General features: G+C 36.7%; 1 protein-coding gene across 1 annotated transcript in view; it reads left to right on the top strand.

Annotated features, from left to right (window-relative positions):
- Nucleotides 1-10708: 10708 nt before the first annotated feature.
- ANO3 (anoctamin 3) overlaps nt 10709-12791 on the top strand; it is a 183149-nt gene continuing 181066 nt past the window's right edge. The window contains exon 1 of the mRNA XM_005499334.3: nt 10709-11350. Within this exon, the coding sequence (XP_005499391.3) occupies nt 11197-11350 (154 nt within the window). The 5' untranslated portion in view covers nt 10709-11196. The remainder of the gene's footprint in view (nt 11351-12791) is intronic.

The raw sequence follows: 12791 nt of genomic DNA, 5'->3' as shown, positions 1-12791 counted from the left end.
CCAGACTAACAGGAATTGGAATGAAACTAATGAAAGGATAACTTTGCATTGTTAGTATGATGGAGCTGTGAAAATCATTAACGTGATTTTAGAGGACATCAAGCAAGGTATTTCTGTTGGAAAGAGGGAAGTATTAGAGGTGCTGTTTGAGGATATGCAGGGTTTGAGTTGAAATACTGTGTACAGCCTGGTTAAACTTTTTCAGGATAATTGTAGGAGCACTGAAACTACTGATACAAGCAAAGAGAACAAATGTAAAATCAAAATGATTGACTGTTTATCTTGGGTTAATAAAATTAAGATTGCTTTGGAACCTAATTAAAATATGTATAATATAATACTTCTCTCTCCTTAAGCTAAGGAAAACTAGTGCCCTAAGAGTAAATACTCTGAAGTTGTTCATAATGCTGTTTAGAAGGTCTTCTGAAATTTCAAGTAACTGAGTAATATTTCAGGTGGGTTTGGAGATGGAGTACAAGCTAGATAGAGAAGAAGCTAGGTAAATCGGAGAGTGAGGGGGGAAGGAATAGGTGAACTTCTGGAGCAAATTAAATTTGAATACGATTCTCTGTTACCTTCAAAAGGTTGTGAAAGGACCATGGTGCGCTTACTTGCACAACATAATTCTGTGGCTATCTTTTGCCCTATAGAACCAAGAAAATGCTCGTCCTTTGATATGCAAAATTATGTATGGTTCCTCAATTATTATTTCACCCTGCCATTCTCTGAAAACTGGAAATGGAGCGTCTGCCTATGACCACAGGGGACTAGACTTGATGGTTTGGGTGGGTGGTTCCTAACATCCCTGTTTGCTGTCACTAACCTGTCAAACTCTGCTTTCTGTTCCCTTGGCTGTGGAGATGAAGACGTAGCTCTGAAACAGAGTTTTCGACAGTAGCAATGATCCTCTTGGGAGGCAACTTAGGTGTCTCAGTTTCAAAAACTGAAACTTCAGTTCCTTAGGCACTAGCTAGATTTTTGAAGTCTTTCTGTTTCAAGTTGTGATTGCCTTGGAGAGGGTTATCACTGAATGGGGTTAGCTAAGCACATACCAAACGCCTTGGGCAGTTCTCAATAGATACAATACAATTCGTAGAAGCTAGGTTTATTTTGATTCTTTCCCTCCTGGGCAGTTTGTATTGTGTTCCTGAAAGCTTTTTCCTTTCTCATGCAAATGAATAACCCTAACTTCAGCACATAACTTTTTTTGCTTTATAACCTTTTCTTTCTCTATAGCTCTTTGTCTCTGTCATGAAGAATGCTCTGTTCCCTCACTAACATTGACAATGAGGATCAACACTATTTGTAGGTGTCTTTCTGCTCCTGAAATGCTTACCTTTTCTCTTATTTCCTGAAGACTTGTATGTCATTTAAAATTTATATTATATATCCTTTGCTTAATAAAGATCACAGGTACACTGAACTTCTAAATCTGTGTGTCTTATTATTTGATTTTACTTGTCCCCAAGGTATCTTTTCTTCTGAGATTAGATAATTTATCTCCCTTATGAGAGCAAAAAGCATTGTATGAGAAGGAGCAAGCAAGATGGTGATTTATTGATAAGAGCACACCCTCAGTTGTTAGTTCAATTTTCCTCTGTAATTCATTTTTAATATCCCCTAATATTCTATTGAATATAAGTAGGAATGGAGGAATCTGGCCTTATTATTTTTGCAGCATAGGATCAAAGAAAGGGAAGCTCATCAAAACTATAGAAGCTATAATATTAATACAAGGACAAACTAAGCTTTTTTTGATCAGACACTAGAATATATCAGTGCCTGGTACTAGGGTGGTGTGGAAAATGAGTTACTCTAATCACTTGCACTTTTAAACTCAGATCTCTAAGTGTTACAAGGGAACCAGCTTTTGTAAAACTAGTGTAAATTTTGGCTCGTGTGTGTCTGGAAACAAGTCTTGATTTAAGCATTTATTTTATCAGTTATCTAGGACACATTTAGTTTGGAAACAACTTTTGTCTTACAGTGGCTTTTGAAAACAGAAACCACAGAATATAAGAAAACACTGAAATTCGTGACATATTATACACCTATCCTTTTTCAAAATTAGTTCAATTGTATCTAAACTTGAGAGTTGTTATACCAAACCAAATGCTCGAATTACCCTATTAGAAGTCTTTTCCTTAAAAGAATTTCAGTGAGATTTAAATCTTAAAGTTAACTCTGAAGATTTAAAATATTAAAACTACTAAAGATGACCTTGAACTGTTTTCACCCTTGCTGGAACAGCCTAGACTTTAAGTGACAACTCTGAAAGAAGAATTGCACCAGTCATGTACAACACAGGGGTGTTTTTATTGGTCATGTGTGGAAAAAAGTTCCGAATGTATGTACATACAGTAATATTTGTCAGGGCTAAACGTAAGACTTAATCTCACAGAATCACAGTATGTCAGGGATTGGAAGGGACCTCAAAAGCTCATCCAGTGCCACCCCCCCATGGAGCAGGAACACCCAGATGAGGTTACACAGGAAGGTGTCCAGGCAGGTCTTGAATGTCTGCAGAGAAGGAGACTCCACAACCTTCTCAAATTTAAGTGGAATGATCATTTTCTGTTGATATCAACCAGCTAATTTTGTGGATATATGAAGACAGATATTTGCTTTTTTCTTTAGATGAGGTGTGGTACCACATAGAGATAATTAACCAGTCATTGAGCCCTTTCTCTGAAGGAGAACCTGCTGTTGGGGGAGCTGTTGCACCATTTGTTTTGCATACTCTCATTTACAGGAGGATATCAACAGCAGAGGCAGCTGGGGTAATGAAGCATGAGAGAAAGGGACAAAAAAGACAAAATAATTGGCACTGCAATAGCTCGTTCAATACACAGGTAATGAAAAAAAAAACAACAACAACAAAGTCTAATATAGAATTGCTACTTCTACACACTGGACTTGCCAGAATGTCCCTGAAATGCCAGACCGAATTCTGACATTTACTTTTGGCTGGTGCGAAGTGCTCTGTGGAGGAGCAACTCTGACCAGTTAGGTAAAATCACATGGTTTCTTCCACCATCCCCTTCGTGTTGCCCAAAAGGATTCAGACGCATGTACCGTAGGTTTTGCTATTACTGGTAGATAAAACCACATGGTGTGTGTTTTTATATACTTATGAAAAACTTGTTTTCTTTCAGGGTAAATTTCTCTCTGATCACTTCGATTTCCTCTCAGTTTAGCAACAAGCATGTGCTACCATGAAGCGAGTCAGACACCTAGTGTCTAGTTCAAATTAATTCACTGAGTCTATAATTCAAACACTAAACAATGCTCACAGTTCTTGCTTGAAACTGAGGAAATACTGTCCATCTAAAAGATCTTACGTGTGAATTTTTAAATTATTAAAAATGACTTCTAGTAATCTGACAGTAAATACAAATCTGAATCTTCCAAGGCTATACTGAATTAAAATTAAAGTTGCAGGGCTGTTAGTGCTTTGAGTAATATTTACTGTACATGTCTGTAAGGAAAATGACTGCATTTTTACACTGTGATATCTTGGGTTTTAGAAGTAATTGATAATTGAAGGTTTAAGGACTTTGCTCAATTTCCTGCTGCCTAGGGAGTACTTAGTAACTTATATTTCTACATGTCAAATTGCTTAGCAGGTGATCTTCCTAGAATTTTTTAGATTAATCTATGCAGCTGTATATTTTGTCTCAATTACAGCATCTTGCTGTATCAATTATCATGAGGAAATACTTTTCTATTATAAATAAGATTATATAAATAATATACCTGATGTTCTGCTTTGCTTCTGAGATAATTTACTGAATCAAAACAAAATTCTTGTGTACAATTTAAATAAAACTCAGGTGAAGTTTTTGTGCAGTTGTATGATGACGGTTGTTTTCATGAAAGAAAAATACTTCAGTTTAAAATTTATCCTGTTTCGCTGGAGCTTTTTATACTAGCCAAGCTTCTAGTCTTTTGAGATGCATGTATAGGCCTCCTAACACAGGTATGGTTATTCTAACAAAACATCTCCAGCCCAGAATGATTTAAATGCCAGATTGGTAGAAAACTTGCAATTCATGAAAACCCTGTTGTTTATCCTTAAAGCTTTTGTCCAGGCTTGTACATCTGAATAAATGTGAATCTAGATGACTGATTTGATCCTTCTATCTTGAAATTTCTGTGAAATGCAAACAACTAGAACTTTTCCCTATTTAACCAAGTCTTCCAAGTTTCATTGTCAATGTGTTCTGAACTGTGACAGATTAATCTTGGTGAACCTGCCCTGCATTTACATTTGTCTGTGAATAACTGAATTGCTCTAGAATTATGAAATCGCTAGAGAGGTTGGGTTATATAGGGATTAGTCTGACACTAGTATGAGGTTTGAACTGTCACAGAGATATCTTCAAACCCCAAAATGTCTCGCTGTGTACATCAACATATTTAATAGTATTTAAATTTCCAAATCTACAATTAAAATTTTTAGCTGAATTTAATAATTACAATAATGCATTGAGATTAAACTTTATTTAATTACAATCCATGTGAAGTAACTCATTACCAGAAAAAAAAAACACAAACATATGAAGCCTCTAAGGACTTAGTTTGTGAAGCATCATAGGGGAAATGTGAGAGAACTAACTGCCTTGAAACTAAGATGTGTTTTGGTCTTGGACTTTACCTCTGTTTCCTCAGTGTTCATCTTTTTTCGGTTTCGTTTCTCTGTCTCTAAGAGTGATTGCAGGTATATGGAGAAAGCTGTTTAACATGCCATAAAGTTCAAAAATCATCTGGTGAGATGATTAGGGGATGACTGGAAGAGGAACTGTCTTCCTTAATTGGGCAAGACCTTTTGCCTTTCCTCTTGGTTTTCAGCCTTTACTTTAGGGCACAAACATTCTGTTGGTGGAAACAGCATATCACTTTAGCCACATCAAGATTTTGATATATGTTAGCAACTGCAAATGGTCTTTACGCCTAACAAAGCAAAAGGCTTCCAGTGCATTAGGGAAACAGGCTCTTATCTCTGTGAGTATCTGATATCACAATTAATTCACCCATATATTCAGGGACACCTGGTCGATTCTGAGCTGCCTTGCTTGTGTTCATGGGGTTTGGAAATAATTTTTCAGATAACACTGGAAAATATTTATCAGACAGATATTGCTGATGTAAAAGTGGTGGTTCTACGAATCCATTTAGCTTTCCACTGTCAAGAGGTCTGAAGTATGGTGCCTTCTCACCAATCTGGGAGAAAGATACAAATGGAAAGTATTTCTTCTGAATAAAATAATAGTATGGAATGGTTACTTTCTTGCTGGTAATTCTGTCATGTCAAGTACCTAATGTTAAATTACACTTCTTTTAACAAACTTCTAATCCATTTTGCAGAATGGATTCAGCACATAAAAGATAAAACTGAAATACAACTTGGAAAGCATGGATGTTACCTCGGGGACAAAAATAAATGGCAGTAATAGACTTCTAAGCCAAAATAGATGTTCTAAAGACTTAGGAATAGAAGCTATGTTTTTTTGCACTGTAATGGCAGAGCATGTTCTGGGTTGATTTTCTGTGTGTGTATATATTTGGGGAAGATATCTGTATAGAAAAGTTACATTAGATAAGTTATCTTTAGATAATGTATTCATGCAACTAGGAAGTCAGAAAATGAAACAGCTTATAGATTTTTGGACTGCAGCTCATTAAGTCTGCCTCTATTAAATGAATTTCCCAAATTATTTTCCTATTTCACTTGGTAATGTTTGAAGATGAAGTGCGCTGCCTGGTTACCTAATTGTTTTGTTTTTTCTTCCCCTGAGAGAATGATTGTCACTATGTATTTTATGGAATCCTGCAGGTAGCATTAAAAGAAGGGAACAATTTGCAGTAAATTCTAAAGGGAATTTTAAATTGTTATGGGACATTAATTCAAAATTAAAAATTATTTCCTCCCAATGACACTAAAAAGGAAAATGAAAAGTATAAAACTGTATTTTCAAGATTGATTATTCAATATTGCTGGAAAAGCTGTTTGCAAAGCATACTCAAGTGTGTTAATGTATCAGCAGAATGTAGCCAAAATTGCCTTACTTTTTTACCAGCTCAAAGATGATAGAGATTTTATAGTAAAATAATCAAATTGCAGTGGTGCCTACATTGATTTAACAGACAGTCTGAGGTGTTCTTATGTTGCTTGTAGAAGATAGACAGCATTTTCTTCCTTGCCTCTTTGTATAATATGAATAACTGCTTCTGTTGAAACTTAAATGGGTAAATCTTAAATTAATATAAAAGACACTGTTAAAAATGTGCTGAAGTAGGAATATTTTTTTGCTATTTAAAAGCTGTCTCAGTTCATTACAGCATAATGTCTTTATGGTCTCTCTATTAGGTAAGACAGGGGTTCTTCGTATCTTGTGTGTAAATCAAATAACTTCTGTATGAGTTGAAGCTGTGTTCAGTATGTTGTTTTTACTTGTCTGGAGAACAATACCAATGTTTTTAAACCACAAATGTTCAGATGTGCCTTAGGTTTTGTTCTAGAAATCTGGTGTTTTGCTGTGGAACAAGGAAATCCTATGCTTTACATGGTAAGCAATTATTACTATAGCCTTTCTAAGCTGATATATGCTAATTAGACTTGGAGAGTAAAGTGAATTGCTGTGATAGGTAGACTTCTCTGCGTGAAAGAAGTAAATAGCTTTTGACCTGCTCTTTTCTGAAAGTGTCACTGTTTTACAAAGAAAGGATAAACACTCAAATTACTATTGGAGCCATACTGGGTAGTTGGATGTTCAGGAAAATCCTCATTTAGATAGCCAACCAGTAACAGCTGGCTATGTCAACTGCTATGAAAAAAATACAACCCTGGAAAAATCCTTGCATAACCTTTGCTACACACGAAATCTTATATAGTGTGTGGGGAACCTATTCACACAAAGCTAAGATACTTCATAAGGTCTGGTTATGTTCACCCTGGCTTACACAGTTTCTTCAGAATGTGGGCTGGCTACTTCTGTGTCTTCCTTACCCATTTTCATTCAACTTTCTGCCTCTCTTGAAGTTCTGAGCAAGAGCCCTGTGAAGGAGACAACTAGGCAAAGACATTTTGGGTCAGCTCTTTATTTTTTCACTCATGCAAAGTGAAGGATCCAGAAATTCATTCTGACCCTTGCTGTGGCAGGTCATCATTGTCTGTGTGACCGAAACTGTTGATGAGAATGATAGATACCTAAACTAGGAACAAAGTCTTGGCCTTTTTTATACATCATCTCTAGTTTTTTTGGTAGGAGGTCAGGAGTGGGTTTTGTTGGTGGTGGTTTTATTTTTTTCTCTTCACAGTTCCGGGTTGTGTCAACAACCATATCTAGGAATGAATTAATTGAACAGAAATTAACTGAACTTATCGATAAATTAAAGTCTTAACATTTTTCTCACACCACCTTCTTTCCTGAAATGATGCAGCCAGATCCACCTCCTACCTTTTGAGTGTGCTGCAGCCTCTGCTCTCTTGTCTGTTGACCTTAATCAGGTTTGTCCTCACTGTTAAAGCCTTGCAAATTGCTGTTTGAGTAGAGTTTGTGTGCTGAATAGAAATGATATTAACACTTTTTACAGTATAAACAGTCACTTCTCTTGCATTAAAAAAAAACCCACCAAAACCCAAAACAACAACAAAAACCTGAAAATTAGATTCTACTTTTTCATAAAAGTTGGAAAATTCAGCTTGACATCAGTCTCTTCTATTTTTTTCTTTTTGTGAAAAAATATTTATAATTGGACTCTATGAATTAAATTTAGCTTAGTTTGGGATCATAAAAGTTGAATCACTTAATCTTTAAATTTCTTATATCTGAAAAATGTTAGCATAAATACTTTCAGGTACCTTTTACAATGTGCAAATATTAACACTTTGGGGACACAGGCATATGACAGATTTAGAAGCATGAGACAATTGAAAAATCATTTAAAAATGTACATACGTGCCTAATGACTAGATTTATTAAAAGTAATTATTGTTTACAGAGCAGCTTTATAATATTATGAAATAGTTTAGGCTGTGTTTGGAGGAATAGCGGGTTCAGGTGTGTTTGGTTTGGTTAGGTAACAACATATGTGTATTTAGGTATATGATGAAGTTCTGAAAATTACCGATGTTCCCATGATACAAAAGTACTGTCCAGATATCTTGCCAAAAGTGACAAAAGTGTTCTTTGATAGAACAGGGAGGAAGAAACAGAACTCAAAACCGCTTGACAAACAAAAAGCTATTAAAACCACAAAGTTGCTCAGGTTCCCAGTTTTGAAGTCTAATATTTGAGAAGATAAATAAGGACACAGAAAATGTAGAAATAGCAAATGCAACAGGGTTTCGGCTGCTCCCAGGCTGGCTCAGCTTGCACCTTTAGCATGAGAGAAAAGTCTATAGGCATTTGCTGCCTTTCAGGTCTTCTACTGACCACTAATAAAAAGTATGGATTGTCATGTATCAGCACTAGGAAATAGCTTTCCACAGAGCTGGAAATTAAAAAAAATATAGAAGTAATATAATTTACAGTACATTGTCATCTTCTCCATCTTAAAGGATGACCCTTAGCCTTCAGCAGAGTTGGTGGGTATTTCAGGGTTTTTGCATACTCTACATAATGTGTGCAGAGAATGGAAGAGTTTGGGGATTGTCCAAATTACCAAGGAACAGTATTCACTCTTTTGTCATATGGATGAATGCGTAAAATCAAGGAGGAAAACCTCTTGTACAAATGATGAAACAGTCACAGACTGCTAGAGGCTTAATATGCTCTTGACTGATTTACATATTTAGAGTTACATGGGAAACTTTGCGGCAGTAGTAATGAGATACTTCATTTTTAAATTAAATCACTTTGAGATTAATGTCACTGGAGAAAAGTAAAACCTTCAGAAAATAAGTTTTATAGGAGGTGGAATTGCTCATGTATGCAGGAAAAGTTACCAGAATAACATACAGTTCTTAGGACACTGAATGGAAGGATGATTCTTCCTCTGAACACTCATAATGTTTTTTCATTAGAGGATTAAGATTTTACTTTCTTTAAGAGTCTTGATATACTGGATTTAAATGAGCAATGATTCTACATAAAATAAATCTTTTGGATATTTATAAATAGGGAGGTGCAATTTAAGCTATGCATTTTGTGTTATATTGATAGGACTGTTACCTACTATAAAAGTTCCAACAAATTTAGTGACCAACATTGTCATTTGGGGGAAGTTTCTTTCAGAAAAAAAAAATCAGATTATGTCAGCCAACAATGATATAATTTGACTTCATGTATTGAAAAGTGGAACTGAAATAGAAAATAGAGGGCTGTCAAAAGGGATGCAATGCAAGTCTGGTTTGCTGATTTCTTTTTTCTTTTATTTCCCTCCTCCCCTTTCCTTGGTGTGAGCTGGACTGAATTTGCCTTCCAAACTATGCAATGCTTGTTTTCCCCATTACATAACCATTTCTGAAGTTTTTCTAAGTGTTGTGACGCTTTTACCAAGCTCTATTTTTCTTACCCATAATGTGTATTAATTGCAGCGAAATGAAAAACAGACAACTGCCACATAGTATTTCTGACCTCCTAGAAAATCTTCACTTGTGATTTTTTTCTTTTCTTTTTTCAGTCTCATTTCCATGTTGCTCTACTTAATTGAATTAGTCTTGTTACCTCACTTGGGTTCCTTACTGTGATAGTAACCCATCTAGTAATTGTCTTTTACAAGTTCCCTTAACTTGGGGAAGTATATTGATTTTCAGCTTTCATTTTCCCCCCTTTAGAGCTGTGACCTGGTTGAGGATACGTTTCCTGTGCAAGCATGAGGGATCTCCACCTGTTCCCTGCTTGCACAGAGATCATTGAAGGTACCATCAGCAGCTCAGTTTAAACCTGATTTGTGTTAGCAGCAGCAGCCCCAAGAACTCACTTCTATCAAGCTGAGTGTAGAGATTTGGGATTTGTCCTGTTGTTCCAGGACAAGGGACTGTTTAGTAAAATCTGCATGGCCGCATACTTTTTTTGTGTTTGGGTTTGGTTTGTTTGTTGGTTGGTTGGTTTGTTTGTTTGTTTTCCATGATTTATTTCTCTTTCCCACTGACCAAAGAGAAGCTGAGAAACTGTTAGGGAGCTAATAGCTGGCAAATCACTGTATCACCTTTTCTTTAGCTAAGACTTGGCAAACTTCCTACTAAAAAATCCCATGTCATATATTTTTATAAATGAAAATTCATGCTTTATCAGCTCTGATGTTCTCAAGGGAAATTCCGAGTTTGCAGGGCATTTACAGGGTATTTTTCCTGAGCATCCCCTGCCCAGCTCTGCTCTGGGTTCTGTGGTTGTGTCGTTTCCCACTGTCGCCAGTGGGTGACTCTCTTGGAGCTGCTTATCGTACTCCCCGGCTGGCTGGTGGGACGGAGCCTGGAATGAAACCGATCATTTTCTTGTCTTCTGTTGAGGTTTACTTGTACCTAAGGAAAGGAAAATTTAAATAGCTTAGAAGACTAAACCACTTTCCTTAATATTATTAGCATCGGTTTCCTTAGAAATAAACTTTTTAAGCACAGGGCTCTGAGAAACAGTTCTCTGTTTCTTGTTTTACTTGTTTTCAAGGAACGATGTAGTTTGTGGTCATTTGTCTTGCAGCACACATCCCAAACAAAGACCTGAGTGTTCACTGAGGAAACAGAACTGCAGCACAAGTAACTCACGGGGTGCAGCTGCCAGGCTGGCGTGGGGATGCACTTGTTCCCATTGGTATTGCTTAGCCCCTCCCAGCTGGACCAGTGGGTAACTAAATGTGAATTAGACTCTTAAAACAAAGTTAGTAAGTCCGCAAGTTAGCAGATGTACAGATGTGTCCACTTATCCTTGCTGTTTTTGCAGCAGCTACACAGAAATGCCATAATATTGTTGTCGCTGCAAGAACAGAAGAACTTTTTAAAGTAGTGCTTTTCTACCTTAAAGAAGAGCTCCAAAATTTAGCAAATGCTGTGGAGCTGGAAGAATAGCTTCATGGAAATATGGTTTCTCAGTCATCGACTTAAAAACATTTTGCACTATTACAGTTCAGGGATTGTGGTGGTTTTTTTTGATAGGAAGTTATTCTTCCTCAGACTACAGACTGGGGCAGCTGAACTTAAAGAGGCTTCTTCTTTTATTCACCTTCGGTTTTGAGTTCTACTGAGACTATCTTACAATGTCAGCTGTGATAATTGAACTGGATAAGCTTTCTTCAGACACTATTGAGAACAAAAAGGATTCCAAGTCAGATTTTAAGGAAGGCAAATTCGGTGAATCGTGTGCTGATTACCATGGTTTTAAACTTCACTGCTCGCATTCTGCACCAGCTGGTAAGCATGCATTTATATAAACTATTTCCTTAAATCTGTGTCTGTTTACTCATATAACATGCTGCAAGTAAACTGTAAGACTCAATAAGATAAACACAGGATTTGTTACTGTCATATGCGTGCAATCTATAGAGTCATTTTACTTTAGATAAATGGTAGATCATATGTCTGTTTAAAAATTCAGTGTCTCCTGAACACTCTAGCACATAGGGAAGAAGAGCCCAGGAGATTGTTACCTTTACATTACCTGGAAAATGGGCTTTCCGTAGGAGGTGACATAGTTTTTGTGTAAGTTAGAGTGGCCCCAGCAGCCCTTTTGGTATTAGACTTTGCCAGGTGTGTATCTAAGCTGTGCTCTCTAATGTTCAGTACTGTGGCTTCTCTTCTGCTTTGTTTTTTCTGGTATTTTTTTAATCATATGAGGACTTATAAAGAGAGAACAGGATATGCTCTAACTGCTGTAAGTTGTTTTCTTTTATGACCACTGTGCCTCATTTATTGTTTTTATTTTGTGGTAGGTGTTACATATATTTAGAATAGGTCCACAAAAATGTCAGTTAAATAAGCGTCGTGAAACTTTAATTACTCTGAAAATTTCTAATAATGAAAAATACAGAATGTAGCTGCCTTGGATAGTCTAATATAATCAAGGCGACACATCTGCAGTTAATCAGTGAAATATCAGTTATGCTCTTGAAGTCTTCTAAAGTACTGGATGGTCATTCATGTAGGAAATACCTTTTAAGAATAATTATCCTAATTTCTTGTGAACTACAGATGTATTCTGATTTGTATATCCCCGAAAGGGATAACTTGATTTTGGTCATGCTTTCACTTGCTTACCACAGTATCACAGTATGTTTGGGACTGGAAGGGACCTCAAAAGGTCATCCAGTCCAATCCACCTGCTGGAGCAGGAACACCTAGGTGAGGTCGCACAGGAACATGTCCGGGTGGGTTTGAATGTCTCCAGAGAAGGCGACTCCACAACCTCCCTGGGCAGCCTGTTCCAGTGTCTGTCACCCTCACTGAGAAGAAGTTTTTTCTCAAATTTAAGTGGAACCTCTTGTGTTCCAGCTTGATCCCATTACCCCTTGTCCTATCATTGTTTGCCACCGAGAAGAGCCTGGCTCCATCCTCATGGCACTCAGCCTTTATATATTTATAAACATTAATAAGGTCACCCCTCAGTCTCCTCCAAACTAAAGAGACCCACCCAGCTCCCTCAGCCTTTCTTCATAAGGGAGGTGCTCCACTCCCTTAATCATCTTATGATCCCTGTACTAGCTGCTATACTTTGCACGTACCCTAAACATCAAAGTAATCTGTTCTAGCCTACCCAGTCAATCAAGGATAAAATGAACTTTCAGTATAAGCAGCAAATTTCTTTGTGAAACTATACCATTGTGCAGGAAAGATAGTTTAAAAAGTTGGATCTTGT

The sequence above is a fragment of the Columba livia genome, chromosome 5, assembly GCF_036013475.1.
Source record: "Columba livia isolate bColLiv1 breed racing homer chromosome 5, bColLiv1.pat.W.v2, whole genome shotgun sequence".
Lineage (NCBI taxonomy): Eukaryota > Metazoa > Chordata > Aves > Columbiformes > Columbidae > Columba > Columba livia.
The sequence above is the reverse complement of the archived record's forward strand: the minus strand, read 5'-3'. Positions and strand labels throughout refer to the sequence as shown.